Genomic DNA, 17,044 nt, shown 5'->3' with positions numbered 1-17,044 from the left:
TTTTATTAAACAATACGGAAGATAGGGGTAATTCTGCTTGAGCGTACAACACGGTGACATCCGTGAGCTTTCAGTAATTACTTTATTTTTTTTAAATCAGACCGTCTGTGTAGACGTACTTGGCAAATTGGCAAAACTGCTGAACACCAGGTTGAGGTGGATCCGTTATGTTTCGGGGCTAGATTAACCTCAGCAGACTTTCCAGTTTCTCTACTAGTATAGCTCTAAAGTTCAGTTGGTTCCTTCCTGTCAGTTCAGTAAAAAGAGGAAGCAGCCTGCAGTCCCACAACGTTCTGCTCAACATGTTTCCATCCAGGAAATAGTAAAACACTGAGGAGGTAAGTTAACAAATCATATCTGTAGCATTTAAACGCGTCGTGTTCTCTGTTGAGTGTCCTGCTGCAGACTGTTCTCAAGGTGGGGTCCGGGGGGCGGGGGGACCCCCCAGGGTTACGTGACCTGAGGGAGTTCCAGGGGGTCCCCAGCTAAATGAGGAATCAAATGGACCCATTGGGGTCTGTAACTCAGCGTAGCGTAGCCTTATGCATGTCAAACTGGGGTCCTTGAAATTAATATGGTTAATATGTCTTGTAAGCCAGGCAGGGAATGTTGTCATGAAGGCCTACTTGTTATTGTATGTGTGTTAGTGTTGGAGAACATTAAATCAGCGATCATCATCTATAATACTAGTGTCGTGACAACTATCTGTGAGCGTGTAGATCTCTAGGCTGATTCTGGTGTGCGACACCATCGTGCGATGAAGTATAAATGTGTCTTTTAAAGTGACAGTAGGCCTACATCATGCATTGCCTTGTGAGCAAGAACCTCTGTTGTTGTTTTGGCCATTTGCCAACAACAACTTGCTTGATTGAATACTTTATTATTAACAGTTTGTAGAAAACGCTCTGTAATGCTGCATTCACACTGAGAGAAGCCAAGCTAATGGTTTGCTTGGTAATTCAATGTATTCTCTATGCAAACCAGCTTTTAAAATTTCCAAGCTAGAAAAAAGCTTGGACATTTTTAAAGCTAGTTTAAAGAGAGTACATTGAATTACCAAGCAAACCATTAGCTTTGGCTTCTCTCAGTGTGAATGCAGCATAAGTACAGTAGCCTACTACATTTTGTGCAAGTCTGGCTGATATCTATATGTCTTCTAAATCCTTCTTCTGGATCAGTGGATTTAAAAAAAATGTTCATGTCAAGACCCTCAAAATTACCACCATCTCAAAATATGTTGTTCCAGGAACCCCCCCAGAAGCAGAAAATTGAGTTACAAAAGTTTGCTTTGAGAAATATATATTCAAAGGTTTGCTAACATTTTCAAGATAGATTTCTGGTCGGTCTGTAGGTACAGACGAGATGCATTGCAATTTACTATGAAACTAAACTACTGGCCACATTCATGTACTCTGTCTTAGTGAACCCTTAACCTTGACTCAGGCGCCACCCTCTGGCCAAAGTGACAACTTCACACAAGACACAGTCACACAAATGCTTCCAAATATACAGTAAAATGATACAGGAGCAAAGCAAATGGTTCTGCCTCTTGGTTCTGAGGTTTTCTGCTGTGCAGATTAGTGAATAGTAATTATAATCGGTGTCAATTCAAAAAAATATAATAAAAACTGTCACAGGCACAGTGGTTCTCAAAATGGGTTCCAGGGACTCTGTGGGTTCCTTTATGGGGGTCTAAATTGACCCATACCAAGTCTGTAACTCTGACTGTCTGAAATTGGAAGGTTTTGAGAAACACTGCTGTATCATCATTGTAAATGTATTGCTGCCTGTTGTCTTGTGTTCCAGTGAGCGGTGGAACACTGTCTGAGACGGGACATGTACACTACAGCTGGTCACCTGACGACAAGAAGGTCTCTGATTGGCTGGAGAAGAAACGCTGTGGAGCGTCCTGTTTAGGATATGAGACCATAAGGAGTGACGTTCCTACCCAGGCAAAGGCTGACGTCATGAGTGTGAGAGATGACGTTATTTCATAGATTAATTCAGCTTTGGTTTAGGGAAATATTTTCACTTTTGTCTTAGTGTAGATGCATGCAGTAGGTTGAGTACAAGATTTAATAATAGCAACTCTAAATGTACATAATCATATGTAATCAATCCTACAATCTGTCCCTAGACAAGAGAAGAGAGGGGATGACATTAGAGAAAAACACACAAAATATTGCAAAGATAATCATAATAATTAAATGTAAATTATTTTGTTCCCCTCATCAGCCTGTAATTAGCTCATCGGATGAAGAAGAGGATGATGATGGGTATCCTGGTGAGACATGGATCATATTAATCGTTTACACGTACGTACGCCTCTGAGCTGCCTCTGATCCATTAATGTTCCATTGTCTTTACTCTCTACAGAAAGCTGGATGGAAATGATGAAGATAATCGAAAGTTTAGAGAAAGGTAAAGAAAATAATAACTCTCCTTAATAAACCGTATGAAGGATGAGGGGGGCTTTACACAGAAGACAGAACTAAATGTTATCTCTTTTAACTTCCCAAAACTGGTCTGGTGATATAACGGGAGATGAGAATTGAATCACCAATAATCGTGTAAAAATGTGTGTTGCTATTTGTCCTCCAGATGTGGTTTACTCAAGATCATGCTGTGAAAAATGCCAACACGTCCAGCAGGTCAGTTCGATCAAAGCTGAAATTGTTCTTAACGTATGTATGCAGGGTTCCCACGGTCATGAAATTCCTGGAAATATTTTGAAATTAGACAAATATTTTTCCAGTACTGGAAACGTTTTGAAATGTATCAAGGGTCCTGGAAGGTCTTGGAAAAAATAGCTATGCATTGTCTTTGGTTATTCATTTTGTTAATACCTCTGAAATTACACATTTAACATGGGCCAAATTGTCAAATATTAGAGGCAGAAATTGTGAAAATAGCCGATCTACATGCTCACAACGCCTCGCGTTGCGAGGCGTTGTGAGCATGTAGATCGGCATGTAGATCGGCTATTTTCACAATAGAACCATGTTATGCAAAAATCCTCAACTCTTAGTGCTCGTCAGGGTGCCGGGTCCCCAGTTAAAACATGATTATTTTGGGGGTCTCGGCCTGAAAAGGTTGAGAACCACTGGCATACACTACCTGTCTTTGGGCATTGCGCATAGGAGTAAGCGACCTGTTATTCAGCTGAATTATTGTTATATAGTCCTGGAAATCGGGTCAAATATTCTGGAAACGTTTTGGAAAGGTTTTGGAAATTAATTGGTAAAAATGTGTGGGAACCCCTGTGTATGGCTATTGGTGAGCCTGAATGATCTCCTGTGTGTGTGTGTGTGTGTGTGTGTGTGTGTGTGTGTGTGTGTGTGTGTGTGTGTGTGTGTGTGTGTGTGTGTGTGTGTGTGTGTGTGTGTGTGTGTGTGTGTGTGTGTGTGTGTGTGTGTGTGTGTGTGTGTCTTTTTGCTTGGTAGAGCTATGGCAAGAAGATCATTCCTGAAAAGCTCTCCAGAGGCCGCTTGCAGTAAGTCTTTATTCTTTATTCATACGGATCCCCATTAGCTGCCACCAAATTAGCAGCTACTCTTCCTGGGGTCCACAAAAAACATAACAATACATAATACAATACATAACACAACACAATACAATAAAAACATGTAGTCTTACAAAAAAAGATTCAAGACAATGAAACCAACTACAGGTAAATTAATTTAAAATAAATGAGGATAATTAGTCAAATGTCTTTTAAGGAGTCTCTTAAAACTAGCCTTACTGGGTGCTTCAGTGATCATATTCGGTAACGTGTTCCATATATTAATTGCCCTATACATTACAGATCTGCACACTGCATTTGGTCTGGACATCACTTTGACATCATCAGCCTAGGGATGGGACGATAATCGTTATAGAGTAACAAAGTCATGACGTGACTCGCTCATCCCCCGGTTCCAATGAAGTAATTCTCTATGGAGAATAACATTGAGTCATCTTAAAATCGTCTCATATAAGCATTGCGGACCAAAAATAATAAACAAACAGTCTTTGTGATATTGTCGGCGAGGTGGCTCTGTGTGGTTTATGATAGTCAGTCACTCATATTTGATAAAGCCTGTTTCTAGCGAAAATGTAACTAATTCGGCGACAGTAACATTAGCGTTTTCTCACCATCAGTTGATTCTTCATATCCATATGAGTCAAACCGCTGAGATAATTTGTTTATAAATGGAACACAGTTCTTATATGATGCCATATCAAAAAGGTCTATGGGAATTCAGAATGGGGGATGAAAACCACGAACCAGGTAGGATGTGTAAATTACGTCACACTTCACTACTCTATTATCAACACTCACAATAATCCTACTGTGGAGATTTAAATGTATTGTGGAATTGCCCTCCGTCATGCACTGGGATCAATTCACCTTTTATTTGCCGAGCTGCATATGCGGTACCATTTTAAACCCGGTATAATTGGTAAAACGGACCTTTTTTTTCCACTCTCTACCAAATCTCTACTCTCTAACCCTAGAGAGTAGACCCTCATTTAATACTCTTCTTATTATTTATGTGATTATGATTTTTGTGTGTGTGTGTTTGTGTGTGTGTGTGTGTGTGTGTGTGTGTGTGTGTGTGTGTGTGTGTGTGTGTGTGTGTGTGTGTGTGTGTGTGTGTGTGTGTGTGTGTGTGTGTGTGTGTGTGTGTGTGTGTGTGTGTGTGTGTGCGCGTGCGTGTGTGTGTGTGCATTCGTTAGGGCTCAGCTGGAAGGAGAGGGGACGTTTGAGTGTGCAGTAACAGGTTTGATATTTGAGGCGTCTGAGCGAGTTCTGGTGGTTTATACCATCCTGTCCTGGTACAAGTTCAGCAAGTTCGTCCATAACCCTTGGATCATTGCTGGTCCCATATTCAACGTGGAGACGGTCGACCAGGATGCATCTGCCCTCAAGTCCATCAAGCTGCCCCACTCGCTGTGCCTGGCAGGTGAGAATATTATATATATACTATACCTGTCGAATTTAGCGCGCTATTAACTAGTTAACTCACAATCCTTTTAATGCCGATATTTTTTTTAACGTGCGATTAACGCAGCTGATGTTTGAGCCTCGGTGCGCTCCGTAGTATAGAGAGTGAGGAAGCGAATGCGCTGACAACAGTCAGTCAGTGTGTGATGCGGCTAGCAGCAGGGCTAGTCATAGTATGAGACCCCATAACTCTATGTATGAGACAGACAAAACGGCGGAGATTTTTGCAGCAGACAACCACAATATCACCGCTCACGGCGTCGCGCGCATCAAATACCGAAGCGTTGAAACGGCACATCTGCAGACAGCGCGAGCCCCAGATACACACACGCTCCCAAGAACAGGAGCGCTCCAACTTGTACACGAGCACATAGTAGCCTACGACGTCCTTTATTATACAGTGCTCTGCCTCCCCAGACCCCCGCACCAACATGCTAACAGTGACCACCAAATGCTTGCAACAACGGCCAGAGAACCCACATACAGTGGTTAGCAGTTAAGATTGGCAGTGTCACCAGTTGGCTGCCTCAGTGGCAAACAGGTTTGGGCCCTGTTATGGCCCAAATCCGGCTAAAATCCGGCAAGTCTGGCTGACTATGGCTTGTGTGCCACACATCTCCAACGAGCCATCAGTGTCTCTAGTACACTATACATCATAACAGCTGGGTTTCTCATAGTGAACTAACCCAATAACACCAGTCCAGGGTGCCTCAGAATACTTTGATAATATTTAGAATGTATCAATATTACTTCAGTTAAACCAATTCAGACCCTCTAATGCCTCATGCTTGCTTTGTAAAACACCCCTGAGTTGCACTGTACTTGAGTTATATTTATAAACCAACTCTCTTCACCAAAAATAGCAATCTACAAGCTCTTGTAGCATCTTGTAATGAGCTTTTAAATCTGCTACTTTTGGTGAATATCCCCTTAGAATAGGGATGCTGAGGTTTAGTGATTGAATGCCAAGTTTATTTTAAATCTCTCCTAATGAAAGATTTAAGGGAGCCTCTGCACACTCAAAAGTGTGCAAAATCATGTTCTTTATTTTCAGTTAATAAAGTGCAAGCTTTTGGTCATAGACCTTCAGGCATGCAGCACCTCGATGAGCGGTGGTCCTTTCACTATTAATCTGTCCTAATGGAAGCAGATATTTTCTCAAGTTGTTATATGTTTGTTAGGCCTATTATGGACAGTATTTGTTATTATTCCAAATAATAATAAATATGCTGTATTTGCATAAAGCAAGTAGGCTATTTGTCTACTCCCATGTTGATATGAGTATTAATATCTGTTTAAGGTAGATTTAGAACAAATACAAAATATGCGATTAATTGCGATTAATCGTGCGATTAACTATGGACAATCATGCGATTAATGGGATTAAAATTTTTAATCGACTGACAGCCCTAATATATACCCAAACTTTTTTGTCTCAGGGCACCCCATAAATATTTTTTTTAAATCCGAGGCACCCCTACATTACAATTGTCACTCCCAGCACCTTATATATACCTTATATTTATAGCATATTGCCGTTGTCGGGTGGAAACCCTGTATGTCCAAAACCGTTCGTTTTGTATTTATCATCTATAAAATGTACTAAACGAGTGAAAACAGCAGATCTACAAGCACACAACGCCTCGCATCGCGAGGCATTGTGTGCTTGTAGATTGGCTGTTTTCACTAGTTTTGTGCGGCGGTCTTGTATGATGAAGCAGGGCAAAAGACGTACACATTTGAAACAGTGACGATATTTTAGTGATTATGTTACGAGAAAAACGTTAAGATAATAGCCATTTTGGTTAGAACTGACTGATTTTTTTTTTCCAATAGCCATTTTGGTTAGAACTGACTGAAAGATTAATTCCAAATATTATCTAATGATCTCGCGGCACCCCTGGACTGCTGCCACGGCACCCCAGGGTGCCCCGTCATCCACTTTGAAAACCCCTGCATTAGTGACTGTACAACTAAACATTGTCCATGTCTAATAGTGTTTTACAATTTGGCAACTCCAGATATTTCTGTTACACTATTGTCTGTCATCGGCCTTGCTGTCTTGTTGTCTATATAAAATCAACCGATCGACTTTGTTTGTACAGACTCAGGGGTCCATTAAAAAACTAACAACATGAAAAAACACTGTAAACGTACATGAAAAAAACCCTATACCATAAAAAACCATTACATTACAAGAGACAATCATACCAGTGTTTCCAGAATGTAGACCGATATCGTGTAACACTGAGGCTGCGGTTTAGACAGGAGCATAATAATAATAGATTTCTTAGACTCATTCAGTCGACTCATACATGTGCACATCTGGTTTCTCATTAGGGCATGAAAACGTTGACTCCCACGTTGCAGAATAACTCACTTGCACTGCACTATCTTGGCTTTCTCAATAGTATACACATGCAATCATTAACCCATTTAGACTGGGAACGCATTATTACACAATATTTTATGCTATTATAGCAATAGCACTGAGTGCAGCGCTGCGAGCTTGTAGATCTGCTATTTTTGAATCATGAAGATTTGAAGTCTTTGAGTATTTTGACCAAATTCTTTAAATGTCTTCTAAATGCTTCTGTGTCAGCTGTGCTCTATCTAACCTTTACATGTCAAGGACCCCAAAATGATATGTATTTGGCCACGGCCCCCCATCTCAAAATATGTTGTTCCAGGGACCCCCCAGAAGCAAAATTTGAGTTACAAATGTTGCTTTAAAAATACATATATTAAAATATTTTTTTAAAATTTTCACAACTTTTCAAAAATAGCAGATCTACAAGCTCATCTGCTATTTTTCAATAGCTAAAGTATAAAACTAATTAAGGAACCTGAATCTTATAATAGTGTCCCTCCATCTAGTCAGGGAAAATTAGCAGAATAACTGTCAAATCTGGGAATAAATTCCTTACCAAACAATTTCTTCACCAATGTGTTCGTAAAGGTGTCGTCTAGTAACATATCTAACAAAGATTGAAATTCAACATCCCTAGCAAAATGTTTGACAGCTAGGGTAATTCTGGGTCTCATTCACTGTACTGTACTGTACTATAAGGGAAAAAATCACTCCCAAAAGTATGCTTTAAGTGGGGTGTGAGGGGTCTAACTAGGTGTTTTTAATTATTCTGAATCCATTGCAAGCATTTGTTTTGCACGGAAAACATTATTTGGGCTAAAAACAGACCCAAAAGAACTATGGTTTAGTGATGAGTCATCACTTTTCACAAGGTGTATGGGGTCCATTGTTGGCCCAAAGAATGTTTTTCATGCAAAACAAATGCTTGCAATGGATTCAGAATAATTAAAACCACCTAGTTAGACCCCTCACATCCCACTTAAAGCAGATTTTTGGGAGTAATTTTTTCCCTTATAGTACAGAATATAGTAAGTGAATGAGACCCAGAATTACCCTAGCTGTCAAAGATTTTGCTAGGGATGTTGAATTTCAATCTTTGTTAGATATGTTACTAGACACCTTTACGAACACATTGGTGAAGAAATTGTTTGGTAAGGAATTTATTCCCAGGGTTTTATTAAAATTCCCTGACTTAAGCTGGTTGCACACTGCTGCGTTTTCGGGCCGAATATCGGAGTGAATTTCGGAGCACACAAATAAAAAAATCAACCTCACGTTATGTCAGTCACGTTTGCACACTGCCACCCGTTTCGCGCACCACTCGGTCCCTTGCTCTCTCTATCTCTCTCTCTCTTCTTGCCCTGACAAACGCATTTCGCAACGAAAAACGCAGCAGTGTGCAACCACCTTAATCCTTCTTTCCCGTCATCTTCAACCAGGCCAGGGAAAGGAGAAGGTGTTTGGTGTCCTACACGTCACCGGCAAGGACCCCGTCATCCAGAGGGCCCAGTCCTCCGGCAGTCATGTGACATGGCCGGTGTCCTCCCTGTCGCCCGTGGGCGTCATCGCCCGCAACACGCAGCAGGACGAGAACCACGGAGTGGTGCTGCTCTACGAGGATCTGGGAGGCAGCATGGACACTCACTGCTTCCGCGTCTTCCTCTCCTGCTGCAACTCATCACACGTTAAAGTGAGGAGGCCGCAAAGTTTCTTTTTGTATTATCATAATCACGTGAAAGATTATCTCAACTAGGGATGGGACGATAAACGATTTTATCGTGATAAAAAACACTCTCGATAATCGTATTGTGGAGATTTAATTTATCGTGAAATCGTCCTCCGTCATGCACTGGTATCCGGTACCACTTAAAGTAACCCTCTATAATTGGTCAAACAGTTATAATATACGTACTTGATACAAGGCAAATGTTCCGCCCCAGGATAATGGATTTGGACTATCGTAAATAGTGATTGCTTTTGTCTCAATAATCGTGATATGACATTTTCATATCGTCCCTTTCCTAATCTCAACATCTCTTAACTTGTAAAATAATCCATGTTTAGAGCTTTATAAGTATAGATTTCAAAAGTGACCAAATTTTTTTTATACGGTATTTATAATGTATATCATCCTCAGATCTACCTGTAAACAATAAGAAACTGTGATGGTTATCTGTCTACACAGAGCGAGTTTAACTTTGGTTTTGACTCTTCAGACATGACTCCTCTTGGGTGGAAATCTGTCTAGTTGAACTAACAAACCACAGACAGGGTCTTGACTATTGTATCAACACTACATCCAGTCCAAATACTGTATATGCCGAGATCAAGAGAAATATTAAATGGACAACTTAGTTTTTTTTTTACAACAAGTTCATATTCAAAAGTTCATATTTTAGATTGTAACTAGAGAAAAGAAAAGATGAGTGTTAAAATGTTTTCATTTACTGCTTTCTATTGTTTTAGCGATTTTAGTATTTTGATTTCAGTTGGTGGGGGCATGCGTACGAGTGGCTAAATATGTATTTTTTAGACACAATAAGCCATCAATTTCTATGTTACTATTTACACCAGCCCCCATAAGTCACATCTGCCCATGAAAGATTGCGGTGCATCTTGGGAATCGGATTATTTGTCTAAAAATACATATTTAGACACTCGGGGGCATGCATGCAAATCAAAATCGTTAAAATCACTAAAATGGTAGAAATGAGTAAATGACAACATTTAAAAACTCATCTATTCTTTTCTCTAATCTCTAAAATATGAACCCTTGTTGTAAAAAAAAAACAAAGTTGTCCTTTAAATGAAATAGATTAAGAATGTCTCAATAGGAGCTGTTTTGGACAGAGTACAGTATGTTACCTTTGAACGCAATGTCGATGACGGTTTTTCATATTTAATATTTTGATTAGATCTCTAGCAATTATATTGATCAATGACAATGTCCAGCTGTCATAAATATCTAGAGGACTATATTTGTTTAGTATCACTAGACATCAGTTTGTCATTATTTTACCTAAAACTTCAACATGGTCTTCAATATAATTGACAACCTATCAATATGAGCAGTGGTGGCTGAGTGGTTAGTGTCTACACCTAGGACTCCCAGAGGTCGCAGGTACGATTCCCCACTCCAGCTACCACTGCTCCCCTTCCCCCTTGCGCTCCTTGTGGGCATCACTGGGTTGAGTTCAGCTGGGTCAAAGCTGATAAAAAAAGCAGCTGGGTTGGGCTGCGATATCTGAATTTCCCCCGCGGGAGGAGTAAGTATTCATTATCAATATAGCTTCTACTTCTCCTAAAAGATGTGACTGATTTATTTTGTTTGTTTGTTTGTTTTTATCGTTCCCTACTCCCCTGCCTCTACCCTTCCCTCCTCCTCCCCATGTTGTCCTTGTGCGTGGCAGGACCTCAAGAAGAGCGTGAAGAAGAGACGGTTCGTTGCGGTCGACACAAACACCTTCTGTCTGCTGGTGGAGGAGAAGTACCATCTGATGAGCGAGCAAAGAGGAGACATTGATCCTGGGGTGTGTAGAGATAGGTGTAGCCACGAACATGTTTTATGTACTGTATTTACTGATTAATTTAGATTAATTAATTACAGAAAATTAACACTATTAAAAAAATTAACTCATTTTAATCACCTTAGTTTTTAGCACCATAGAACCTTTCTCACTAGACGAGTTTCAGGCGTACCGGTGATCATACCAGTGCACCAACCAACAGTCAACAAACCCCAGTGCATGTAATGGGAGAAGCCGCCGATCTTATTTGGCTTATTTGCTTGGCCCACATTTTCATTTAAAAAACTCACAAATACTAAAATGTATTTTAATTTAAATAAAATTGCTTCTTAGGTCAAATATTTATTTGTGATTAAACATGCTATTAATTTCGATGAATTAATTACAAAGCCTCCAATTAATTAGTTTATCGTGCATTTTGTGTTATAACTTAATAATTCATGTTCTTTGTCTTTGTAGTATTTGCCATTCACCCTGGAACCATTGGAGTTCAGGGGTTTCTTTGAAGCATACTTTGAGCAGCCGCCTCCATTCAAGCTTATCCTTAAAGTGCATGGTTCTGATGCCACTACATGGACTGCAACCATTCGCCAAGGTACGTATCTTGTTGATATGTCCACAGACAGCTGTATGTTTGTCCACAGACACCTGTCTACTATGTCCACAGACACTTGTATGTTTGTCTACAGCAGAGGTTTTCAAAGTGGGTGACGGGGCACCCTGGGGTGCCGTGACGGCAGTCCAGGGGTGCCGCGAGATAATTTGATAATATTTGGAATTTATTTGGACACTTGAAAAAAATATTTACTATCATTTTAAACTTGAAGTACATTTGAAGTTATTTTCAGTCAGTTCTTACCAAAATGGCTATTATCTCAACATTTTCCTCACAACATAATCACTAAAATATCATCACTGTCGGGCAGAAACCTCGTATCTCCAAGTTTCAAATGTGTACGTCTTTTGGTAAAGCAAAGCCCTGCTTCAACAGCCGATCTACAAGCACGTTGTGTGCTTGTAGATCGGCTGTTTTCACTGGTACATTTTATAGATAATAAATACAAAACGGTTTTAGACATACAAGGTTTCCACCCGATGACGACGATATGCTATAAATATAAGGTGCTGGGAGTGAAAATTATAATGTAGGGGTGCCTCGGATTAAAAACATATTCATGGGGTGCCCTGAGGCAAAAACGTTTGGGAACCCCTGGTCTACAGACACCTGTCTACTATGTCCACAGACACCCGTCTACTTCAATGTTTGCGTTTATTTAAAAGGAGATTTTCGGCCCAAAAGGTTTTATTTCTTGCCTTTAAAAGTACTTATTTCCTCCCCCAGACGTTGGTCGAGGTGTTAGTTTTTCAAAAGATGCAATCTAATAGATTTTTGGCTCGACTTGTTCTACCCCACCAGGGCTTCAGACAGGAGTTGGATAAATTGTTAATCTGCTTATTCAAGTCCTTTTTTTTCGCAACACATCTGCCTCAAATACCGTTTGTTAGTATCCCATTCGAGCGATAACATGACCAGAGAACTGCCATATTTGTTTATAAAATGCTGAACTTTGAACTCGAGTTGAAATCGCATCTCTCGCAGAGTCTCGCGGTACTTCCGTGTGCCCGTTCACTTGCATTCAACAACGGTAGTAGAGCAAGACTCTAAATAAATCTCTTGAATCTTCCATATTTATTGTTCCAATATGGAACATAATATCATAATATTATTACTTTTTAAAGGAGTAATAAGTAACATCACTTCCCTAAGTAATACCTGTATACTGTATACGCTTAGCACTTTCAATAAGTCCATGTGGGCTGGGCACCTTTCTGGTGCATGACATGAAAATAAATACAAATATAATAAAAATAAAATAATGACACTGATCATCCTCTGTATCGCGTCTTTGACCTCATGCCATCAGGGCGAAGATACAGAACCTTGAAGTGGCACAAGGTTGGGTTTAGCAGGTGTTTTGTCCCCTCAGCCATCGCTGCACTAAACAAAGTGCCCCGCCCCCGTCTTTAGGATGGTTTTCTGTGCACACTGGGGACCTGATGATCTGTCTTTGTGATATGTTTGTCTTATGTTATATGGTTACGTGTTGTTGCTTTTGTTTTTGAACAGACTTGTGAAGACAAATCTCCCTTCGGGGACAATAAAGATTATTATTATATTGCCCAACACTTATGTATGTGCACAGTCACCTGTCTAATTGAATGTTTGGGCTTTATCTTAATTCATATTTTGAATACTGAATTCTTCTGTCCTCATGCCAGGTGACTTGGTGACCAGCAAACTACAAGTACTGCTTGGACCGGCTCAGCTGGGCTCCAGCGAGTGACAGTGACGGCCAGTTCTAACAAAGCCAAAGCAGGTGGTTTTATCAACACCACAACTCGACTCCCTCCCAGAAGGGGAAGGAAATTCAGGGAGGCCATGAAGGCCATGGCTGTCTTTGCCCCTCAGTTTGGCCTTGTGCCCCTCACAAAAATCGCATGCCCTGAGACCTCAGTGGCCTTAATGCCCCAGCTGACTGTACCACTTTCTCCTCTGCCTCTTTCTTGTCATGTAGACACCCAGTGACGTTTTGAGGTTGTGATTTCGTGATCGTGATTCGATATTTCTTTGTTCTTGTCACATTCCTTAACCCCCCGGCTCCACCGGGCGCGTCAAGCGTTGCGTCAACGTCAACGCTGGGAACGCACCGGTTTTAATCAATGAAGGGAGCTCCACTGCCGACGGCAACGGCGGATGCTCCCGTGACGGTGTCCAAACTAAAAAATCGCCCCGGTTAAATTTTTTGACGCCATCCACAACGTCCAGTCATGTATAAAATATGATTAAATGCATTTTAGGCTATATTTAAATGTAGGCTATATAGCCTACGTGCTTTTCTGCTGTTGGCTATCCATTCACGTCATTCACAAGGGTGACTAGATGTCCCAAAAATCCTATAATATTTTTTATGTAATTACGTGGTCTACTTTGAGAAAATTATGTATAAACACAACAGGCTGGGAAACAACTCCTTTCTCATTTCTTCCTCCTAAAACAAGCAGTGAGTGACTGAGTCTGAAGTTCTCTGAACACTAAAGCCAGATTTGTATACATTGTCGTGGCTTGTGGTGGTGCGGGTGCACCGAAAATAGCCGATCTACAAGCTCACAAAACAGCATGTCCAGACTGCATGCAACGTGTTGTGAGCTTGTAGATCTGCTACTTTTTTCAGCACTTTACACAGCATAAATGATAAATTAGGCATAACTTTACAGTTGATAATGCCATATCCTCATCTGATCTTTGATTGAAATATCAACAAATTCACGTTTAGTGGAGCCAGTTGGACGTAATGTGACGCCGTCAAGACAGAGCTGTCACTCATCAAGGTAACGCAGTGACACAGACTGATGTGAGAAAGGTTTCGTTTTTTAAAGATGGGGTGGCATTGTCCCCTTGACTTTCTATACAGTAAAATAATACAACAAAATTAATCTGTTTTAAGTAGCAAGTGAGGGGTCAAACTAGGGGTTTTTCATGATCCTGAATCCAATGCAAGCATTTGTTTTGCACAAAAAACATTCCTTGGGCAGATTTATGTTTTTGTTTTATTTTACTGTATAGAAAGTCAATGGGACCCCAACCCTTAAAAATAAAAAATGAGAGGCTAACGTGCTTTTTGGGAAAAGTATGTCCAGAGGAAACCTTGTGCAAAATTTGGTGCTTATATCACAAACTGAACGATTCTTCCAAAAAATAGACTTAATTTCCTAGACTTATAACATGTCATTGTCACTCTGTGTGAAAATGTGCCTTGGTTGCCTGACTAAATTGGGGCGTAATTTAACGTAATAATTGAATGCTTTCATTGTATAAAACGTAACATTCCAGCCAACCTGATCTGCTAGAGTTTGCCTATTGGCTACATGGATGTGTGCTTGCGCTTTTAACGAACTCGAAAGCTTGTCTTCCACCATTGGTCATGCAACAAAACATATACTGTCTTGTAGTAGGGCACCTTAAGCTTTGTGCCGTGCTGCGAGCATAGACATCTGCTATTTTTGAAAGAATTGTTTTAGAAAAAATACATATCATTTTTGGGGGTTGCCGGTCCCCTGATCTAAATCTAAAAACCTTCTGAAAAACATACCGTATGTTGCTATATTTATATATTTTGAGCTAAAATGTAAAATGACACAAATGCTTTCCTGCTTTGAATGGGTTAAAAGGCTGTTTGCACCCCGGCTGATAGAAAAAATGAACAGTACTTGAACAGAACTAGGCACTGGATTTATTACGTTGTGGGATCAGATTTCTTATCGTTTATATTAAATGTTTCATAATTTCAGCATTTCTTTATTTTTATATAGGCAGTCGGTCTGAAAGGCCTGTGGCACATGGTGCATTTACCGGTAATTGCATTTGAATGTAGGCCTAAAAGGTGTTTTTCTTTCTTTTTTTAAGTGTATGAATAATAAATTGAAACTTGTACACTGGTCCCTTGATCTTCCCATCATGTTACCTGTAGGCTACATGTCCATGTTAATTAATCAGTGTGATATACTGTATACCCTATGCCTACTTATGTAGACTGTTGTTTATATAGCTAAGTAGTTTGTAGTGAATGATAATCAACATGTTTTATATTCGCGAGTGAAAGTATTCAAAGAAGATTGTGTACTATAGTTCTATACTACAACCATTATTAACCACCATGAGCACTACACGCTTACAACGCGTGCATTGTGATCTTGTACAGCAGACCTTTTGAATATTGATTGAATGTTTTATTAGACAAAAATGAAGAACAGTACAAGTGCAGTCAAAACAAACAGAAGAATGTTGTACAGCACAACAAGTGCAGTCAAACACCCTGCCCAAAAGAAACGCCCCCAAAAAATCCCTTGCGGTCTTGTTTCCATTGGAGTACCTTGGTATTCAATCACTTCTCGCCTGTCTATGGGAGAAGTGAGAACTACCTCTGCTTCTGGCCTCCTAATTTTAGGGCGGTTTTAAAGGATGCCAGCGAGCTACATGTTTTAGGAAAGGGGTCAAGGAATTCCACACTTGGGTGGCAGTGTTGTACAAGGAGAATTTGTTCATATTTGTCTTACCAGATCGTTGTTTGCACTCCCTCTAGTGTTGTGGCCGTGGGTGTCGCACATTTTGTGGAGGTGTTGTTTAGTGGGGATTGAGGGCTGAGTTGCATTGACTATTTTGAAAGCCCAATCCCATTTTTAGTTGTTTAACCCTGTCTTTTACACTGATCCATCTTAGGCTAGCAAAATGTGTGGGGAAAAAGTTGGGTCATAGGCCCCAGGTCGAGAAGTAGTCAAATCAGTTTGTTTTGGGAGGTTTGAAGCTTAGTCTTTAGTGACATTTTGATGTTGGAGTACCAGGAGGTGCTGGCATAGTCATACCTTGATACTAAGGGGTTGCCCACATGCCCCCGGCAGGTAAATAAAACCTTTGAGATTGTCAGGACATGCCCATATATGGGCATTACCAAATATGGGCATTCCCAGATATGCCCTTAATATTGATGACACTGGGACAGGGTTCTCCATGTGGGCATAAAAAGGACAAGGATGTAATTAATTTGCAAGTGTGATCTGGGAATGCCCATATATGGGCATGTTCTGACATCACATTGTCGACTACATATGGGCCTAACATATATGGGCATAGAAGGGACATCAAGCCAAAGCGTGAGGTCACAGTTCTCATGATATACTGCAACCTTCAGTCTTGTGATGATGTTTACATCAGAGATTCTAATCTCTGCTCCTTCCATTTTGCCCAAATATGGACCTTCACACTGAGGTCATCAACATGAAGCCATCAGTATGACATCAGTCTTGGCCATATATGGAGTTTCGTATTATGGGTCGACTGACACTGTTTATTTTATTATTAAATGTTTCAGTAGAGACTATGTTTATATGTGCCAGTTCATGGAGCCAATAATGGACGCTGCATGGTATTGCTTAGAAAGCGCCACCACTCAGTAACCAAGGCCAACCCCATCCTGAACATCGGGTGAGAGAGGGTAAAATCTCAATATAGTTCGACTTTCCATTAGTTCGACTAAGGGTTAGGTTAGGCATAGTTTTACTGAGGTAGGTGAAAGGTTTAGGCATAGTAGCATTCACCAGCGA

At 40.4% G+C, this 17,044-nt stretch overlaps 1 protein-coding gene across 1 annotated transcript; it reads left to right on the top strand.

Annotated features, from left to right (window-relative positions):
* Positions 1 to 257: 257 nt before the first annotated feature.
* Positions 258 to 15,324, top strand: LOC308303404 (uncharacterized protein). The gene is made up of 11 exons (XM_080747765.1): positions 258 to 338; positions 1,807 to 1,973; positions 2,236 to 2,284; positions 2,377 to 2,421; positions 2,602 to 2,651; positions 3,444 to 3,493; positions 4,720 to 4,946; positions 8,798 to 9,048; positions 10,769 to 10,888; positions 11,345 to 11,480; positions 13,166 to 15,324. The coding sequence occupies exons 2-11, from the start codon at positions 1,968 to 1,970 to the stop codon at positions 13,228 to 13,230; spliced, it is 999 nt and encodes a 332-aa protein (XP_080603891.1). The 5' UTR covers positions 258 to 338; positions 1,807 to 1,967; the 3' UTR covers positions 13,231 to 15,324.
* The last annotated feature ends 1,720 nt before the right edge of the window (positions 15,325 to 17,044 follow it).

The sequence above is a fragment of the Nannobrachium achirus genome, assembly GCF_963921795.1.
Source record: "Nannobrachium achirus genome assembly, chromosome: 18".
NCBI classification, from domain to species: Eukaryota; Metazoa; Chordata; class Actinopteri; order Myctophiformes; family Myctophidae; genus Nannobrachium; species Nannobrachium achirus.
Note: the sequence above shows the minus strand (reverse complement) of the source record. Positions and strands in the feature narration are given on the sequence as shown.

Bases quoted from the DNA above. Each gene is read 5' to 3' on its own strand.
- LOC308303404 (XM_080747765.1), top strand. The intron at 2,422-2,601 runs GTAAAGAAAATA...TTTGTCCTCCAG, and splicing joins AATCGAAAGTTTAGAGAAAG to ATGTGGTTTACTCAAGATCA. The intron at 4,947-8,797 runs GTGAGAATATTA...ATCTTCAACCAG, and splicing joins CCACTCGCTGTGCCTGGCAG to GCCAGGGAAAGGAGAAGGTG.